Source organism: Salvelinus alpinus, chromosome 28 (assembly GCF_045679555.1).
Source record: "Salvelinus alpinus chromosome 28, SLU_Salpinus.1, whole genome shotgun sequence".
In the NCBI taxonomy this organism is placed as follows: Eukaryota; Metazoa; Chordata; class Actinopteri; order Salmoniformes; family Salmonidae; genus Salvelinus; species Salvelinus alpinus.
The window spans coordinates 36,385,252-36,400,109 of NC_092113.1; the positions used below are offsets into that span (position 1 = coordinate 36,385,252).

A 14,858-nucleotide genomic window follows, 5' to 3' on the forward strand; every position below is an offset into this window, starting at 1 on the left:
ATGTCCTTGAGCCGCCCCAGCCAGAGTCCGAACTTGCAGACATGCAGGTGTTACCCCAAAAGAGACAACAGAAACAATATATTTTTATCAATACTTGATTTATTGGATGTTGTAAAAAAAAAACATTTTACCATTGGCACAGAGCACTGTCCAGCACAGCTGTGGAAAGGCTGAGCACTAGCTTTACATTTAAGCAAATCATACAAAACTTAAATAATATTTTACGTTGTACATTCATTATGCTTTACAGCATTGGAGACTGGTGGGAGGAGCTATAGGAGGATGGGCTCATTGTAATGGCTGGGATGGCTGGAATGGAGCAGAGTCAAACATGTGGTTTCCATATGTATGATCTGTTTGAAACTGTTCCATTTATTCCATTCCAGCCATTACAATGAGCCAGTCCTCCTATAGCTCCTCCCACCAGTCTCCACTACTTTACAGATAATCAAATGTTCCATACATTTATAAGAAGAGATACATGTAGCCTTACTTAAAACTTCTTTGGGACTGGGGGGCAGTATTGAGGAGCTTGGATGAATAAGGTGCCCAGAGTAAACTGCTTGCTACTCATGCCCAGAAGCTAGAATATGCATATAATTAGTAGATTTGGATAGAAAACACTCTGAAGTTTCTAAAACTGTTTGAATGATGTCTGTGAGTATAACAGAACTCATATGGCAGGTAAAAACCTGAGAAAAAATCCAACCAGGAAGTGGGAAATCTGAGATTTGTAGTTTTTCAAGTCATTGCCTATCCAATATACAGTGTCTATGGGGTCATTTTGCACTTCCTAACGCTTCCACTAGATGTCAACAGTCTCTAGAACCTTGTTTCAGGCTTCTGCTGTGAAGGGGGAGAGATTAAGAGCTGTTTGAGTCAGTCAGGTGTCTGGCAGAATGCCATGAGCTCAGTCTGGCGCGTGGCCATGAGAGTTAGCTGCATTCCTTTTCATTTCTAAAGACAAAGGAATTGTCCGGTTGAAACATTATTGAAGATTTATGATAAAAACATCCTAAAGATTGATTCTATACATCGTTTGACATGTTTCTACGAACTGTAATATAACTTTTTTGACTTTTCGTCCAACTAAGTGATCGCGCATTGAGCATTTGGATTACTGGGCTAAACGCGCGGGAAAAAAGGAGGTATTTGGACATAAATTATGGACTTTATCGAACAAAACAGACATTTATTGTGGAACTGGGATTCCTGGGAGTGCATTCCGATGAAGATCATCAAAGGTAAGTGAATATTTATAACAATATTTCTGAGTTTTGATGAAACCTCTCCTTCTTTGGAAAATCGCTGTATGTTTTTTTGTGACTTGGCGCTGACCAAACATAATCGCAAGGTGTGCTTTCGCCGTAAAGCCTTTTTGAAATCAGACACTGTGGCTGGATTAACGAGGAGTTTATGAAATATTACTTTTCACAGAGAACATTGGCATGGGGCCTACTACGACTACTTATATCCTCCCCTAGTCTCAGCGACTGAGCACTATTCGGTTTGTTTCTGCAGGTCCACTAACATAACACATGTATCTCCTAACTTCTTATCAAGTTGGCTCCGGGGGTCCCCATGGGCTTGGCTATCAGGTCTCCAAGGCCAGGGCTCAGGAGCTAAGCCATGGGTGCAGGAGACACTGGGCAGCATTGGCCCTCCTCTCGGGCTGGAAGTCCAACATGCACAACAGGAAGTCAGAGAACAGAGAGGCCTCCTTCAGCAGGAAGTGGTATTTCTCCACCAGAACCTCATACAGACCCCAGTACCGCAGCACCCCGATACGATTCATTTCACCTGGGAGACCACGCAACAGAGAGGAGGGAGAAGAAAGAGAGACTGTAAAACAGAGAGGAGGGTGAGGAAAGAGAGAGGAGGTGAAACAGAGAGGAGGGAGAGGAAATAGAGAGGAGGCAAAACAGAGAGGAGGGGGAGGAAAGAGAGAGGAGGTGAAACAGAGAGGAGGGGGAGGAAAGAGAGAGGGTGAAACAGAGGAGGGTGGGGAAAGAGAGGAGGGGGAGGAAAGAGAGAGGACGTGAAACAGAGAGGAGGGGGAGGAAAGAGAGAGGGTGAAACAGAGAGGAGAGAAGAGGTGAAACAGAGAGGAGGGAGAGGAAAGAGAGAGAAAGTGAAACAGAGAGGAGGGAGAAGAAAGAGAGAGGGTGAAACAGAGAGGAGGGAGAGGAAAGAGAGAGGGTGAAACTGAGAGGAGGGAGAGGAAAGAGAGGAGGGAGAGGAAAGAGAGAGGGTGAAGGAGAGGAAAGAGAGAGGGTGAAACAGAGAGGAGGGAGAGGAAAGAGAGCGGGTGAAACAGAGAGGAGGGAGAGGAAAGAGAGAGGGTGAAACAGAGAGGAGGGAGAGGAAAGAGAGAGGAGGTGAAACAGAGAGAAGAGAGAGGGTGAAACAGAGAGGAGGGAGAGGAAGGAGAGAAGAGTTGAAACAGAGAGGAGGGAGAGGAAAGAGAGAAGAGGGAGAGGAAAGAGAGAAGAGGTGAAACAGAGAGGAGGGAAAGGAAAGAGAGAGGAGGGAGAGGAAGGAGAGAAGAGGTGAAACAGAAGAGGGAGATGAAAGAGAGAAGAGGTGAAACAGAGAGGGGGAGAGGAAAGCGAGGGGTGAAACAGAGAGGAAGGAGATGAAAGAGAGATGAGGTGAAACAGAGAGGGGGGATAGGAAAGAGAGAGGAGGGAGAGGAAAGAGAGAAGAGGTGAAACAGAAGAGGGAGATGAAAGAGAGAAGAGGTGAAACAGAGAGGGGGGATAGGAAAGAGAGAGGGTGAAACAGAGCGGAGAGGGAGGAAAGAGAGAGGGTGAAACTGAGAGAGGAGGAGGGGAAAGAGAGAGGTGAATAGAAGGAAGCTTTTTGACTCGGAGAGAAAAAGTATTTAATGTAATTTTGTCTTAAATTAAACACAATAATTCGTCACATCAAAGAGTCATTTCTCTAAGTTGGAATAATTTGACTGTTTTCAATGCAATGTCCTTCACTCACCTCTGCGATTGAAGTACTCCACTGAATATTTCCCAGACAAGGCTACTGCTGCTGGGATTTTGCCAAGGAGTTCAATTATATGAGCGATGTGGTCTGGAGGGAACAGAACCAAAATCCCACTGAATAAAACAACTAAGCAAAAGTCACAAAGTGGACACAATGTTGTCTCCATCGAATCCTGTGTCAATATTTTCACGCCTACCTTCCTCTAAGGAAAAGGTCTTCCCAGCTTTGGGCTCAAACAATGAATCTCCAGTGACCAACTCAAACGCCTAGAGTAAAAAGAAGAGAAGCTGAATGGCCAGGAACTATTCTGCAGCGGGGGGGGTGAACTGGAAGAGTAACTAAACAGTTAAATGATCCAAGTGAATCAGGTACCGGAGAGATCATGGTTGTTCTTCAGTGAAGCTGCAAACATATGCAGACTATAAGTGTTGTTGGTGATGGTGGTTGTATGGGGGTTTTATGGTGGTTGTTTGGTGGTTGTATGGTGGTTGTATAGTGGTTGTATAGTGGTTGTATGGGGGTTTTATGGTGGTTGTATAGTGGTTGTTTGGTGTTTTTATGGTGGTTGTATAGTGGTTGTATAGTGGTTGTATGGTGGTTGTATGGTGGTATATAGTGGTTGTATGGTGGTTGTATGGTGGTTGTATGGTGGTTGTATAGTGGTTGTATGCTGGTTGTATGGTGGTTGTATAGTGGTTGTATGGTGGTTGTATGGTGGTTGTATGGTGGTTGTATAGTGGTTGTATGGTGGTTGTATAGTGGTTGTTTGGTGGTTTTATGGTGGTTGTATAGTGGTTGTATGCTGGTTGTATGCTGGTTGTATGGTGGTTGTATGGTGATTGTATAGTGGTTGTATGGTGGTTGTATGGTGGTTGTATGGTGGTTGTATGGTGGTTGTATGGTGGTTGCATGGACGTTGACTCTCTCACCAAGCAGGCTACACTCCAGATGTCTGCTGGTGGGCCGTAGTCAGAGCCCAGTAGAACCTCTAGTGAGCGGTACTGACAGGTCTGGATCTCCTCACAGAAATGTTTGTACTGGAATGTCACACAAAGCAACGGCACAGAGTAAAATACAGTTCTGATCCCAGGGCAGTATTCCACACTAGTCCCTCTTATTTCGCAACCAACTACTGAGGTTCAGCAATGGCAACGGTTCATAAAGAAGTCGGAAACCAGTATGACGTCATTGTTTTAGCACGATCCACAGAGTTTTTAAACTATAGTGTGCAACATGGTTCAATGTTTTAGCACGATCCACAGAGTTTTTAAACTATAGTGTGCAACATGGTTCAATGTTTTAGCACGATCCACAGAGTTTTTAAACTATAGTGTGCAACATGGTTCAATGTTTTAGCACGATCCACAGAGTTTTTAAACTATAGTGTGCAACATGGTTCAATGTTTTAGCACGATCCACAGAGTTTTTAAACTATAGTGTGTGCAACATGGTTCAATGTTTTAGCACGATCCACAGAGTTTTTAAACTATAGTGTGCAACATGGTTCAATGTTTTAGCACGATCCACAGAGTTTTTAAACTATAGTGTGTGCAACATGGTTCAATGTTTTAGCACGATCCACAGAGTTTTTAAACTATAGTGTGCAACATGGTTCAATGCGCCAGTAAATCAGCACAATCAGATCTTTCAGTTTTTCAATGTGGCCTCGTCTTGGAGCTCAAATTGAAATCATGTTTACTGTGCTAATGACGATTTAAAAAACAGAGTAATGGAGATCAATGTAAAATACGTCAAACTTAGCAAAATACATATTTGTGATAAATGCATGGGGGCCCTCAATTTTATGCACCTCCGCTATTGCTGACTGACTGATCAATACCCACCACCCAACAGGAGCTTCCCAGGTCAGCAATCTTTACTGTGACCTCCTTCAGACTGGAGGGAATGACCAGGTCCTTCTCTGGATAGACAGTAAGAGATGAACAACATACAGTAGAGGGTTATGATCTGATTGAGACACTTCAACAGCATACTGGACACAGTCAACCTGAAGTGACAAACAGGCAGAATACACAATGCATCTACATCTAAAGGTGACATAGAAACAGAATACTAGCCTACAGTAAAGTGTCATGTGCAGTAAACAGATGTATCATCTGGTGCGCTCAGTGATGACGTCACAGGGTTCTAGAACATCTGTAGCTGAACAGTCACATGACCTTACAGAGATCTATAATATCTGTAGCTGAACAGTTATATGACGTCACAGAGTTCTAGAATATCTGTAACTGAACAGTCACATGACCTTACAGCGTTCTGGAACATCTGTAGCTAAACAGTCATATGACCATACAGAGCCGCTTATATTGAATAAAGTCACCTTGTACGATGGAGATTTACAAGCGTATCAAAACGTCACGTCAGAGTAAACCTACTCGAAACATAGCCCTTATTTTAAGTGTTCCTAAAATCTCCTATGGGAAAAATGAATGGTGGAAAAACGATTGGAACCATTTCCCTGTTTGACCGCTAGGTTTTATGGGTATTATGACACCTCCACTGCGGGGTTCTATTATGTAGCTGAACAGTGAACACTACCTGCTCTACTCATCGACTTGGCATCTTTCCCAGGGAATGGAGGACATGCACTGCCCCCTGCTGTCTGTTTTGGGTTCTGCTCCTCCAAACAAAGCAGTATATTTTCAGGCTTGATGTCTGTGTGGATGATTTTACATTGAGTGTGCAGGTAGTCCAACGCCTGAAGAACCTACAGGGAGAGGGTGATGGCACTGTTAACCCAAAACAACTCCTGCATCAAACTAAAGACACATCCAGACAGTGTGGTGACTTCCATAATGACGTTTCTACTCATCTTCCATGAACTCTGTCACTCTCTGACCTGAGCAATGACCTGTTTGACCCAAGAAAGCGATAGTCCTGGGTTCCCAAAACAGACCTGCCAACAGCAGAGGTCTGGTCCTAACAGCTCCAGCACTAAGCATACATCTACACACAGGAGGTCAAGGAACCAAACACATCTGAACTCTGAACTTTGACTCCTCATTGTGAGTGAGTGTGTGTGTGTGTGTGTGTGTGTGTGTGTGTGTGTGTGTGTGTGTGTGTGTGTGTGTGTGTGTGTGTGTGTGTGTGTGTGTGTGTGTGTGTGTGTGTGTGTGTGTGTGTGTGTGTGTGTGTGTGTGTGTGTGTGTGTGTGTGTGTGTGTGTGTGTGTGTGTGTGTGTGTGTGTGTGTGTGTGTGATGACTGTGCAGTCTAGGGAAGGATACGGACTCCGTTGACTCCAGCTATCTTAAACTCATCCAGCAGTTGGACTATTCTCCGGCTGTGGGGGTGACGAGCCGTGGGACCACTGGCCTGAGGGGGGAGAGGGGGGGGAGAGTTCAGACTCAGAGTCCGGACTATACTGACAAGAACTTGTTTAAATAGAAAGATAGAGATGGGTCTGTATGAGACAAGGGAGAAAAATAATGAACCTTGAAAACATGGGATGTCTGTGAATAAGTCTGGCAGAGAAAATTAAATAACATGAGGTGGACTAAGAGTAAAAATAGTTACTACTGTTTGCCCTTAGGGGTTGAGGACGAGAAAGAGATTGAGGAAGCAATAAATAACCTAAGGTGAGAAATCAGAGAGAAGAAGAGACTCACACAACGTAGCAGAGTCAGTTCATCTTGCCCAGCCTGTGTGAATCCTTCTCCACTCTTCAAAACCTTCACGGCCACTCGCCTGCCCAACCTGTACACACACAGTTGACTTTTAATCACACTGCAGCTTTCACTATATGCCAAGAAGGGGAGATTTGAGTATATGCTGACACTGCAACATAGTGAATGTACCTGAGGTCCAAGCAGAGCCAAACAGTGGCGAAGTATCCCCAGCCCAACTTAGACACAACCTGGTATCTCCTGTTGAAGGTGTCTCCAATGTGAACAGGGTGGTACCCCCCTATTGAAACATGCAGGATGAGAACAATAGATGTTACACCTCCAACTGCTGTATTTACTGTCTGGTAACAGACTATTTCTATGCTGGAATGGAATGAATAGGACAGAAAGACATGTAAGGAGAAAGACAGAGTTAGTATAGTGGTAGGCAGGTAGCCTAGCTCTTAAGAGCTTTGGTCCAGTAACAGAGTTAGTATAGCGGTAGGTAGGGCAGCAGGTAGCATAGCTCTTAAGAGCTTTGGGCCAGTAAACGAAAGGTAGCTGGTTTGAATCCCTGAGCCGACTAGGTGACAAATCTGTCTATGACCTTAAGCAAAGCACTTAATCCTAATTGCTCCTGTAAGTCGCTCTGGAAAAGAGCGTCTGCTATATGACCAAAATGTAAATGTACAGCCATAACGGACCATGGCAGTATTCTCTGGGGTCCTCTCTGTCCAGTGACTCCTCTTGCTCCATCTGTTCCAAACGACTCAGCTTATCAAGTCCATTCGATGTCCCAGGTTTACTGCTGCAACACACACATGCCAATACACATACTGTACAAACTTACTGTACACACAATACTGTACACACAATACTGTACACATAATACAATCTGTCATAATATAATCTGTCAGCCTGTCTGATCCTACACAGAGGAGAGATGTGACCCCTCTGTCAGCCTGTCTGATCCTACACAGAACAGAGATGTGACCCCTCTGTCAGCCTGTCTGATCCTACACAGTAAAGAGATGTGACCCCTCTGTCAGCCTGTCTGATCCTACACAGAGCAGAGATGTGACCCCTCTGTCAGCCTGTCTGATCCTACACAGAGGAGAGATGTGACCCCTCTGTCAGCCTGTCTGATCCTACACAGAGGAGAGATGTGACCCCTCTGTCAGCCTGTCTGATCCTACACAGTAAAGAGATGTGACCCCTCTGTCAGCCTGTCTGATCCTACACAGAACAGAGATGTGACCCCTCTGTCAGCCTGTCTGATCCTACATAGAGGAGATGTGACCCCTCTGTCAGCCTGTCTGATCCTACACAGAGGAGAGATGTGACCCCTCTGTCAGCCTGTCTGATCCTACACGGAACAGAGATGTGACCCCTCTGTCAGCCTGTCTGATCCTACACAGAGGAGAGATGTGACCCCTCTGTCAGCCTGTCTGATCCTACACAGAGGAGAGATGTGACCCCTCTGTCAGCCTGTCTGATCCTACACAGAACAGAGATGTGACCCCTCTGTCAGCCTGTCTGATCCTACACAGAGGAGAGATGTGACCTCTCTGTCAGCCTGTCTGATCCTACACAGAGGAGAGATGTGACCCCTCTGTCAGCCTGTCTGATCCTACACAGAGGAGAGATGTGACCCCTCTGTCAGCCTGTCTGATCCTACACAGAGGAGAGATGTGACCCCTCTGTCAGCCTGTCTGATCCTACACAGAACAGAGATGTGACCCCTCTGTCAGCCTGTCTGATCCTACACAGAGGAGAGATGTGACCCCTCTGTCAGCCTGTCTGATCCTACACAGAGGAGAGATGTGACCCCTCTGTCAGCCTGTCTGATCCTACACGGAACAGAGATGTGACCCCTCTGTCAGCCTGTCTGATCCTACACAGAGGAGAGATGTGACCCCTCTGTCAGCCTGTCTGATCCTACACAGAGGAGAGATGTGACCCCTCTGTCAGCCTGTCTGATCCTACACAGTAAAGAGATGTGACCCCTCTGTCAGCCTGTCTGATCCTACACAGAGGAGAGATGTGACCCCTCTGTCAGCCTGTCTGATCCTACACAGAGGAGAGATGTGACCCCTCTGTCAGCCTGTCTGATCCTACAAAGAGCAGAGATGTGACCCCTCTATCAATGTCTGGTTTCTGGGAGCAGACAGGAACACTTCCCTCACTGTTCACAGGGAGACACAGCCGGCAGGACTGTGTCTCCCTGGGATTTGGACATTAAACTATAGTCTTCAGCCAGAGGAAAAATTCAACAGAATATGTTGTATCAGGTAAGTGTTCTATAAATAATTCAACAGGATATGCTGTATCAGGTAAGTGTTCTATAAATAATTCAACAGAATATGTTGTATCAGGTAAGTGTTCTATAAATAATTAAACAGGATATGTTGTATCAGGTAAGTGTTCTATAAATAATTCAACAGGATATGCTGTATCAGGTAAGTGTTCTATAAATAATTAAACAGAATATGCTGTATCAGGTAAGTGTTCTATAAATAATTCAACAGGATATGCTGTATCAGGTAAGTGTTCTATAAATAATTCAACAGGATATGCTGTATCAGGTAAGTGTTCTATAAATAATTCAACAGGATATGCTGTATCAGGTAAGTGTTCTATAAATAATTCAACAGGATATGCTGTATCAGGTAAGTGTTCTATAAATAATTAAACAGAATATGCTGTATCAGGTAAGTGTTCTATAAATAATTCAACAGGATATGCTGTATCAGGTAAGTGTTCTATAAATAATTCAACAGGATATGCTGTATCAGGTAAGTGTTCTATAAATAATTCAACAGGATATGTTGTATCAGGTAAGTGTTCTATAAATAATTCAACAGGATATGCTGTATCAGGTAAGTGTACTACAGTGGAGGCTGCTGAGGGGAGGACGGCTCATAATAATGGCTGGAATGGAGTCAATGGAATGGTATCTACCACGTGGTTTCTATGTGGTTGATACCACTCCATTGACTCCATTACAGCCATTATTATGAGCCGTCCTCCCTTCAGCAGCCTCCACTGGTGTACTATAAATATTGCCTTGGTGTTTGTCTTGTGCAGATCTATCTATAAAAAACACAGCTTTTCTGAAACATTTATTTACAGTCAACTATCTTCTTCAGGGCTGTCTCTCAGCATGTTTTGGCTCCAGTTTAGAGCGTTGATATTGGCCCAGGTCCTTGACACGGTGACAGACCCAGTGAAATAACGTCACCTCCACAGGCACTAAAATAATCCACATATTCTCAACGTGCGCCAGGCGAGCTAAACATGGACCTCCTGCCTCTTTGGCCATGGAAACAAACGTTATCATTTGGCTGACTGCCATTCTGCACTGTTTCGCTATGGTTTTAGTCATCAATCTAGCAAGAGGGCAATATTTCATTAATGTAGTAGCGTTTCTTGACTAAAACCCCCAAAAATGTATCATATTACTCCAGTGCAATCCTGGGTTCCTGTTAAGGCTAGGGCTGATTTCCTTGCTTTACTACTAACCTACAAAGCATTACATGGACTTTCTCCTACCTATCTCTCCGATTTGGTCCTGCCGCATATACCTAAACGTACGCTACAGTCACAAGACGCAGGCCTCCTTATTGTCCCTACAGCAAACAGGCAGCGCTTTTTCCTATAGAGCTCTATTTTTATGGAATGGTCTGCCTATCCATGTGAGAGACGCAGACTTGGGCTTGATCTTTAAGTCTTTACTGAAGGTCGGTCCTATGATTGAGTGTAGTCTGGCAAAGGGGTGCGAAGGAGAACGGCAAGGCACTGGAGTGACGAACCACCCTTGCTGTCTCTGCCTGGCCGGCTCCCCTCTCTCCACTGGGATTCTCTGCCTCTGACCCTATTACAGTGGCTTACTGGTGCTCTTCCATGCCGTCCCTAAGAGGGGTGCGTCACTTGAGTGGGTTGAGTCACTGACGTGATCTTCCTGTCTGATTTTGCGCCCCCTTGGGCTCATGCGGTGGAGGAGATTTTCGGGGGCTATACTCAATAATACTCAGCTATACTCAGCTATACTCAGCTATACTCAGCTATACTCAGGGCAGTAAGTTGGTGGTCTATTGATATCCCTCAAGTGGTGTGGGGGCTGTACTTTGGCAAAGTGGGTGGGGTTATATCCTACCTTGTTGGCCCTGCTCGGTTGGCCCTGTCCAGGGTTATTGGCGGACGGGGCCACAGTTACCCCGACCCCCTCTGTCTCAGCCTCCAGTATCTATTCTGCAATAGTCTATGTGCCAGGGGGCTAGGGTCAGTCTGTCCGATCTGGTGAAATTCTCCTGTCTTATCTGGTGAAATTCTCCTGTCTTACCTGGTGAAATTCTCCTGTCTTATTTGGTGAAATTCTCCTGTCTTATTTGGTGTCCTGTGTGAACTTAAGTATGCTCCCTCTAATTCTCCATCTCTCTCTCTCTCTCTCACTCCCTCTGAGGACCCAAGGACCGTGCCTCAGGACTACCTGGCCTGATGACTCCTGGATGTCCCCATCCCCAGTCCACCTGGTCGTGCTGCTGATCCAGATTCTGCTGTTCTGCCTGCGGCTATGGAACCCTGACCTGTACACCAGATGTGCTACCTTGTCCCGGACCTGCTGTTTTCGACCCTCTCTCTCTATCTTTCTCCTTCCCTCCCTCTCTCTCACTCTCTCTCTATCGTACCTGCTGTCTCGACCTCTGAATGCTCAGCTATGAAAAGCCAACTGACATTTACTCCTGAGGTGCTGACCTGTTGCAACCTCTACAAACACTGTGATTATTATTTGACCCTGCTGGTCATCTAACATTTGAACATCTTGAAGAATTATCTGGCCTTAATGGCCATGTACTATTATAATCTCCACCCGGCACAGCCAGAAGAGGACTGGTCACACCTCAGAGATTGATTCCTCTCTAGGTTTCTTCCTAGATTCCTGCCTTTTTAGGGAAACCACCGTGTTTCTACTGTACATCTGCATTGCTTGCTGTTTGGGATTTTAGGCTGGGTTTCTGTATAAGCACTTTGTGACATCTGTTGATGTAAAAAGGGCATTATAAAAACATTTGATTAAATTTGACCCCTCCCCAGAAAGCTTTCACCTGGAATTATTTACGTCTGAGAAAAAAACATTTTTCAACCCATATGATCTAGTACACAAGTATAATAAAACATTTACAAATATGATGATATGATTAAAAAAAAGTTACAAATTGTGCATGAATAAGCCTAGTGATAGTCAAAATCTGTTACATTGTGAACATCGAAATCAACATTTGGGCCATTTAAACAGTGTGCATCCCTCCTATAAACAAGGGAAGAAGGGCTACAGTATGTAAAGTGCTGGGATTTGTCATTCTGGGCATATGCAATGTGTCGGCAAATGTTTGACTTCCACACAGATGTACTTCTTTACTTATTTTAGGTTTAATTAAGTGCGTAGGTCGCATTCTTCATAGCAGAGCTATATCGCCTACTCGAAACAAATTCAGCGATTGCTTTGTTATGTCTGTGCCGTGAAGTGGTCGAGCTGGATAAATGTTGTTCTAAGGACCACCCATTTGACGTGGTGTTGCAGTGAAGTGATGTAACTGGATGTAATGATGCATCCAACCACCAGAGGGAGGCAAATACACGTTTATTTGACAGAAGACGTTTGCATGGTTCTAGGAAGTTCTGGATGGCTGTCTTCTGGCTTATAAAATGGTGGGAAATCACTCAAATAATGAATGTAAACATATACAGTTGAAGTCGGAAGTTTACATACAATTAGGTTGGAGTCATTAAAACTAGTTTTTCAACCACTCCACAAATTTCTTGTTTACAAACTATAGTGTTGGCAAGTCGGTTAGGACATCTACTTTGTGCATGACACAAGTCATTTTTCCAACAATTGTTTACAGACAGATTATTTCACTTATAATTCACTGTATCACAATTCCAGTAGGTCAGAATTTTACATACACTAAGTTGACTGTGCCTTTAAACAGCTTGGAAAATTCCAGAAAATGATGTAATGTCTTTAGAAGTTTCTGATAGGCTAATTGACATCATTTGAGTCCATTGGAGGTGTACCTGTGGATGTATTTCAAGGCCTACCTTCAAACTCAGTGCCTCTTTGCTTGACATCATGGGAAAATCAAAAGAAATCAGCCAAGACCTCAGAAAAAAATGTGTAGACCTCCACAAGTCTGATTCATCCTTGGGAGCAATTTCCAAATGCCTGAAGGTACCACGTTCATCTGTACAAACAATAGTACACAAGTATAAACACCATGGGACCACGCAGCTGTCATACTGCTCAGGAAGGTGACGCATTTTGTCTCCTAGAGATGAACGTAATTTGGTGCGAAAAGTGCAAATCAATCCCAGAACAACAGCAAAGGACCTTGTGAAGATGCTGGAGGAAACAGGTACAAAAGTATCTATATCCACAGTAAAATGAGTCCTATATCGACATAACCTGAAAGACTGCTCAGCAAGGAAGAAGCCACTGCTCCAAAACCGCCATAAAAAAAGCCAGACTACGGTTTGCAACTGCACATGGGGACAAAGATCATACTTTTTGGAGAAATGTCCTCTGGTCTGATGAAACAAAAATAGAACTGTTTGGCCATAATGACCATCGTTATGTTTGGAGGAAAAAGGGGGACGCTTGCAAGCCGATGAACACCATCCCAACCGTGAAGCACGGGGGTGGCAGCCTCATGTTGTGGGGGTGCTTTGCTGCAGGAGGGACTGGTGCACTTCACAATATAGATGGCATCATGAGGCAGGAAAATTATGTGGATATATTGAAGCAACATCTCAAGACATCAGTCAGGAAGTTAAAGCTTGGTCGCAAATGGGTCTTCCAAATTAACAATGACCCCAAGCATACTTCCGGAGTTGTGTCAAAATGGCTTAAGGACAACAAAGTCAAGGTATTGGAGTGGCCATCACAAAGCCTTGACCTCAATCCTACAGAAAATGTGTGGGCAGAACTGAAAAAGTGTGTGTGAGCAAGCAGGCCTACAATCCTGACTCAGTTACACCAGCTCTGTCAGGAGGAATGGGCCAAAATTCACCCAACTTATTGTGGAAGTCTACCCAAGATGTTTGACCCAAGTTAAACAATTTAAAGGCAACGTAAACTTCTGACCGACTGGGAATTTGATGAAAGAAATAAAAGTTGAAATAAATCATTCTCTCTGCTATTATTCTGACATTTGACATTCTTAAAATAAAGTGGTGAATTTATTTGGTTAAGGTGTATGTACATTTCTGACTTCAACTGTACATAAATTATTATAGTGCTCGATTTTGGGGACTGTCAGTTTAAGATTAAAAATATAATTTGGTTTCTGTTTACTGAGGCAGGCTCAACCACAGGGATAAATCTCAATGCTGCATTAAAATCATTAAAAAACTGTCTAATACAGGAGGTATTCTGTGACAAAAACGTTATATACATGTGAGTATCAATCACAATCCAGTGTGGTGAATAGGTAACAGGCTCAATCCATTATGAGGACACTGCATCAGAGAGATGCACCTTTGAACAAGTAATAATCTGTGTACAGAATGTCCCTCTACAATCTGTAGTCTATGGATCATAACAAGTGTAATCCAAATTGACTGTTATGAAATGAGCATGTGTAAAGTGTTGAGAATAAATTATACTTACGGTTTCTGGGCCGCCTGTACAGAAGTCCGATCTGAGCACATGACTGAATAGGACGCAGCCTGTAGACAGTAGAACTCTGACTGACTGTGACCAGTTAGCTGTGTTTAGGTATGAGGGCCGGCTTGGTCTAAACATGGAAATCCCCAAACTCACTCTCTCTCTCTCTCTCTCTCTCTCTCTCTCTCTCTCTCTCTCTCTCCCTTCACTTCAATTCCATTCAATTCAATTCAATTCAATTCAATTCAATTCAATTCAAGGGGCTTTATTGGCATGGGAAACATGTGTTAACATTGCCAAAGCAAGTGAGGTAGGTAATATACAAAAGTCAAATAAACAATAAAAATGAACAGTAAACATTACACATACAGAAGTTTCAAAACAATAAAGACATTACAAATGTCATATTATATATATGCAGTGTTGTAACAATGTACAAATGGTTAAAGCACACAAGTTAAAATAAATAAACATAAATATGGGTTGTATTTACAGTGGTGTTTGTTCTTCACTGGTTGCCCTTTTCTTGTGGCAACAGGTCACAAATCTTGCTGCTGTGATGGCACACTGT

At 43.8% G+C, this 14,858-nt stretch overlaps 1 protein-coding gene across 1 annotated transcript; it reads right to left on the reverse strand.

Annotated features, from left to right (window-relative positions):
* Positions 1-79: 79 nt before the first annotated feature.
* Positions 80-14,406, reverse strand: LOC139557783 (SRSF protein kinase 3-like). The gene is made up of 12 exons (XM_071372964.1): positions 14,291-14,406; positions 7,326-7,429; positions 6,814-6,922; positions 6,625-6,712; positions 6,244-6,331; positions 5,858-5,964; positions 5,557-5,725; positions 4,842-4,918; positions 3,927-4,034; positions 3,194-3,263; positions 2,992-3,084; positions 80-1,800 (listed from the first exon to the last, which is right to left on the reverse strand). Exons 1-12 carry the CDS (start codon positions 14,329-14,331, stop codon positions 1,616-1,618), a joined length of 1,239 nt encoding a protein of 412 aa, XP_071229065.1. The 5' UTR covers positions 14,332-14,406; the 3' UTR covers positions 80-1,615.
* Between the last annotated feature and the right edge of the window lie 452 nt (positions 14,407-14,858).

Bases quoted from the DNA above. Each gene is read 5' to 3' on its own strand.
- LOC139557783 (XM_071372964.1), bottom strand. From the start codon at position 14,331: ATGTGCTCAGATCGGACTTCTGTACAGGCGGCCCAGAAACC. The intron at 6,332-6,624 runs GTGAGTCTCTTC...CTCCCCCCTCAG, and splicing joins AACTGACTCTGCTACGTTGT to GCCAGTGGTCCCACGGCTCG. The intron at 4,919-5,556 runs GTAGTGTTCACT...CTGTCTATCCAG, and splicing joins CAAGTCGATGAGTAGAGCAG to AGAAGGACCTGGTCATTCCC.